The sequence below is a fragment of the Gracilinanus agilis genome, chromosome 1 (genome assembly GCF_016433145.1).
Source record: "Gracilinanus agilis isolate LMUSP501 chromosome 1, AgileGrace, whole genome shotgun sequence".
Lineage (NCBI taxonomy): Eukaryota > Metazoa > Chordata > Mammalia > Didelphimorphia > Didelphidae > Gracilinanus > Gracilinanus agilis.
The window spans coordinates 561,176,556-561,181,643 of NC_058130.1; the positions used below are offsets into that span (position 1 = coordinate 561,176,556).

The 5,088-nt window shown below is 37.7% G+C and overlaps 1 protein-coding gene across 1 annotated transcript; it reads left to right on the plus strand.

Annotated features, from left to right (window-relative positions):
* Positions 1–599: 599 nt before the first annotated feature.
* Positions 600–1,580, plus strand: MC5R (melanocortin 5 receptor). The gene has a single exon (XM_044658083.1). The coding sequence runs from the start codon at positions 600–602 to the stop codon at positions 1,578–1,580; it is 981 nt and encodes a 326-aa protein (XP_044514018.1).
* Positions 1,581–5,088: the final 3,508 nt, after the last annotated feature.

The window sequence follows — 5,088 nt, forward strand, 5'->3', positions numbered from 1 at the left end:
GGGAAACAAATCTTAGTTCTTCCCCTCTCAATTTCCTAAATGTAGATACAAACCTATGTTTTTGCCATGGAGGAAGGGACCCCAAAGATGAACATGAAGAAGCTAATGAAATGATATCAATTAGTTTTCAAAATTGGGACTTAATCAGATTTAAAAGAGTCAGGACCAGCACTGAGAGAGCAGATGTATGTCTCTCATACCAGGTGGGATTCTGGCGAAGGGTGCACATCTTCCCTTAGCATAATATTTCCCAAAGTAGAGAGAACAGAAGGGACATGACCGGAGAAAATCTGTTTTATTGTATATGATCTTTTCTTGTAAGTGGGGTGGCAACAGAAAAGAAAAGAGTATCAGGAAGTCCAATCAAATTCCAGAGCACACATTATTTTTAGGCATTATCAAAATTATCAGAGATTCAATAAAGGAGATATAACTAGAGGGAGACGATTAGGAGTATTTTATTCTATTTGTCTCTGCTGGCTTGGGCTTGCTTATGTCATGCTGTTCTCTCTTTTTGGTAGGACTGTTCTCTCTGGATCATATATTTGCTAACCTGTTGTACAGCAAATTCCCTGGAAAGAAGAGAGTCTCTTCCTCTCATGATGAACTCTTCTATTTTCCTGCAAACCTTGGATCTTAACTTGAGCTCTTTGGGGGGCAACATGTCAGGACCCATGATCAAGAGCAAGTTATCACCCTGTGAGCAAGTGGGCATAGCTGTCGAGGTGTTCCTGACCCTTGGTATTGTCAGCCTCTTAGAGAACATCTTAGTCATCGGTGCCATAGTCAAGAACAAGAACTTACACTCTCCCATGTATTTCTTTGTGTGCAATTTAGCTGTTGCAGACATGCTAGTGAGTGTGTCCAATGCCTGGGAGACCATCACAATATACCTAATAAACAATAAGCATCTGGTGATGGAAGATGCTTTTGTGCGCCATATAGACAATGTATTTGATTCTATGATTTGCATCTCTGTGGTGGCCTCCATGTGTAGTTTGTTGGCTATTGCAGTGGACAGGTATGTCACCATCTTCTATGCCCTGCGTTACCACAACATCATGACAGTGAAGCGATCGGGGATTATCATTGCTTGCATCTGGACATTTTGTACTGGTTGCGGCATCATCTTCATCCTTTACTATGAGTCTACTTATGTCATCATTTGTCTCATTACCATGTTTTTCACCATGCTGTTTCTTATGGTATCTCTATATATCCATATGTTCCTCTTGGCTCGGACTCATGTGAAGCGGATTGCAGCCCTGTCAGGCTATAGTTCGGTCAGGCAGAGGATCAGCATGAAAGGGGCCATCACCTTGACAATGTTACTTGGTGTTTTCATTGTTTGCTGGGCTCCATTCTTCCTCCACCTCATCCTCATGATTTCTTGTCCCCAGAATCTTTACTGTATTTGCTTCATGTCCCACTTCAACATGTACCTCATACTTATCATGTGTAACTCTGTGATCGATCCTCTGATCTATGCCTTCCGCAGCCAGGAGATGAGGAAAACCTTCAAAGAGATTATTTGTTGCTATGGACTAAGAATGACCTGTGGGTTCCCTATTAAGTATTAAAACTGTTTTATTTTTATTTTGTTTTTCTTTCTCATTTCCTTTTTGGACAAAAACAGATAGTTGATGTAGGGAGGTGGATAGTTTTGTGGGTAGGAAAACTACAAAGCTAGCCATGGGTTAACTTTGCATATTTTTTTGCACTTCAAAAATAAGATGCATGCTTTTCTCTCTGCTTTGTTTGGAATGATAACCAACACCCAATTATCCACATGTGGTTAATCCACTTTAGACTGTCTATGTTATATTTCTAAATTCCAGGTTGACTCTTTCCTTTTTTTCCCCTTCTCCCCCATCTATGCCATTCTTGTTGGTATTGTTTGCTTGGAGAATGGGAATTAACCTTAGCATTAGCCTGAGCAAAACAGAATCAAGGAAGTAAATCTGCTTCCATGCAAAAGAAAGAAAGAAAGAAATCATGCAATCTATTTTCAGTCCAAATGATTAGGGAAATATTTTCTGTGTGTAATCCAATGGGCTAATGTTCCTCCCCCTCCATTAGCATAGACAATTGAGAGTCAATTCAATTTTTTAAAAAAGTGATGTATTTTGACCCCTTATTTCTCCTATAGAAGCAGTTCCATGATGGCTTGATGCTCATTCGAGTTAGGCACACTTTCTAAGAGGGATAAGAGAATATTCTTGGTCTAACTCTGCCTTCTTGAGATTTATTGTCCTCATTGAAATACCTCATTTCTCTCCCTTTCACCCAATTTTGTGGTTTTGGGTACGTATTCATTAAGTGCCTGCCAGTGGAATTTTTATATCTCTAACAAAAATTATGTTGTAATACTTGTTATATCTTTCAGTGACTTCTCTGGAACTCATTTTTGTTGCCTGTTTCCTATTAAATTCAGAGTTTCAGCTTTTTGGGTGACATTTCCTGGGCCTGTCCCATAGCCTTAACCATAAGAAGAAAACATCTGTAAACCCCAAAAATTATGTTGTAACATATTGAAGGCAAAGATATGCCACTCATTGAACATGCCCAAGTTCTGTCTCCTGTTGACTCACATTGACATCAAAATCCAGTGGCAAGCCTAATCAGCATATCACTTTGTCCTGATTTTCACACTGAAGTAAAGACTAAACATCTTAAAAGTAGTGGTTTACTTCTCTTTTCCTCACCCAAGAAGTATATCTGAGGAGGTGAATGTAGTTTTGGTACTAAATATTAAATATTAAATAGATTTGTTTTAATTTTGCTCACTTTCACCTAGAATACTCCCAAAGTAGGAAATGACATAAAAAGAACAGTAGTGGATATATAGCATTTGACAATTGGCCATTTAGGTCCAGGATCTAAAATACAGGACTCCTTTCCTGAATGTTCTCATCTGAGTTCTATGCCATATTGGATTGGACATAGAATAATTAATACAAATGTGACTACTTCCTTGAACAGAATGAGACTGAAGAATTCAAATTCACCGGAGACAGCATGGTACACAGGAGAAAAATACTGAATTTGAAGGGAGAGGACTTTGGGTTTGAATCCTACATCTGCCACTATTTATGAAGTCTGGGGCAACCATTCTAGGCCTCAGTTTCCTAATTTGTGAAATTGGAGAGTTGGAATAGATGATTTCTGAGCTTCTTTCTAGCTGTGTCTGATCACTAGAATATCAATATAAGAAGACCAGAGGTGGTCTTGAGAGCTTTACATGAATCCATATCAAGAAAGTCACTCTTCCTGTTAGGGAAATAACCCTGAGAATTGTTTTGTGGTCTTCTATTTCTAGGCTAACCACCCATTCACATATGACCTTTTTTATTTCTCTAGAAAATCTCAATTTGCTTTTTTTTAACTGAATAGTTACTCCAGACTGGATTTTTGTTATTGATCCAGTGGAGCTGAATGCTCTATGGGGGGGTGGGGTGGGTAATTTCATGGTGTTTCTTTTGTGAGTGTTCCTGGCTACTGTATGGTTGGTTAAAGCTTTCCTTCATGGTGCTTCTGATTTGCCATAAGGTCAGAACCTTTTATTTTCAGGTCCTCATAGAAATGCTCAAAATGTATTTTAGTTACTCTGTAAATAACTTAGAAACTACCTAAGACTTTGGGACCTTTAGCTGGAAAGACTGAATATATCCTGGATAATGTGAATAATTGTAAATGAGAAACCAAATGAAAATATATCCATTTTATGTGTTTGATGTCCTTGTATATAAGTAATTTCTGTTTTCTTGGAACTGTTTAGTGTAAATTAAAGTAATGGTTAATAAAATCAAGGAACTGAAAAAACCATTCCTAGTCATTATTTGAATGTTTTTTGATTTAGAGTTTATTTGGTTTTACTGAGAATTTGTCAATACCAAATGGCTCCTGAGATGTTACATTAAATATTATGTTACATTCTAGTACCTCTGTCAACATGCATTATCCTCAGGGATACCATTTCTCCACATTAATTTATACAAGTAAAGTTATACATTTGCTATAAATATAGGTCAAAACTACTCATTAATTTGATCACTAGTTGACATTTGAAGACCTCATTCAGGCTCCTATTTTATTTTTTAGATAATTTCCAAATTTTCCCCTTGGAACAAGTGCCCATGAAATTCTAACTTGACATTGAAGCTTCCCTGACTATTCTGAACCTTAATGACTTCCCTTTCTTTGGAGATCTCTTAACACTTAGAGGTTACTACAAAATTAAGTGTCAATTATATCCATTTATATTATGTACCCTTAAAAAAACCTCTGACTTTATTGATACTAAGTATTAGTTTCAAGGCAGAGGAGTGGTAAGGCTAGGCAATTGAGGTTAAATGGCTTGCCCAGAGTCACACAACTGAGAAGTGTCTAAGGTCATATTTGAACCCAGGACTTCCTGTCTCCAGGTCTAGCTCTGTATCTACTGAGCCACCCACCTGCCCTTATATTATGTACTCTTATTTCATTTGTGATAGTATTGCTTCCCACTGGAGAGTAAGCTTCTTCATCATTGACATCTCCTCCACTTAGTCAGTGGAAGAGTAGTTTTCCTCTTTGCCTGAAGACCTCCAGTAATGGAAGCCACTGCTCTTTGGGTCAGCCTATTCCATTTTGGGATAGGTATAATTTTAAACAAGTTTTTCCTGACATCAGGTCAAAATTGGCTTCTCTGCAACCTTTTACTTATGCCCTTTCTTCTAGTACTTGGTAGAATTGGAGTAGAGAGAAAGGGATGTATAATAAATACATTTTGGAAGTAGAATCTCTCTGGACCTTCATCTCCCTTTTCAGTAAATTTTACTTAGAGGTATTGTGAGGTTCCTAAGATTAAGTCCTGGTAGGGTATTATTTAGTCCAATTCTCTTTTTTCTTATTTTCATAAATGTGGAAACTGATTATTCAGAGAAGAAAATTAACTTGCTTCCCAGCATCTAGGTGGCAATAGTGGATAGAGTGCTAGCTCCAGAGGCAAGAAGACTCAAGTTCAAATCCAGCCTCAGACACTTATCACCTGTGTGACCCTGAATAAGTCACTTAAGCTGTTTGCCTCAGTCTTCTTAACCATAAAAT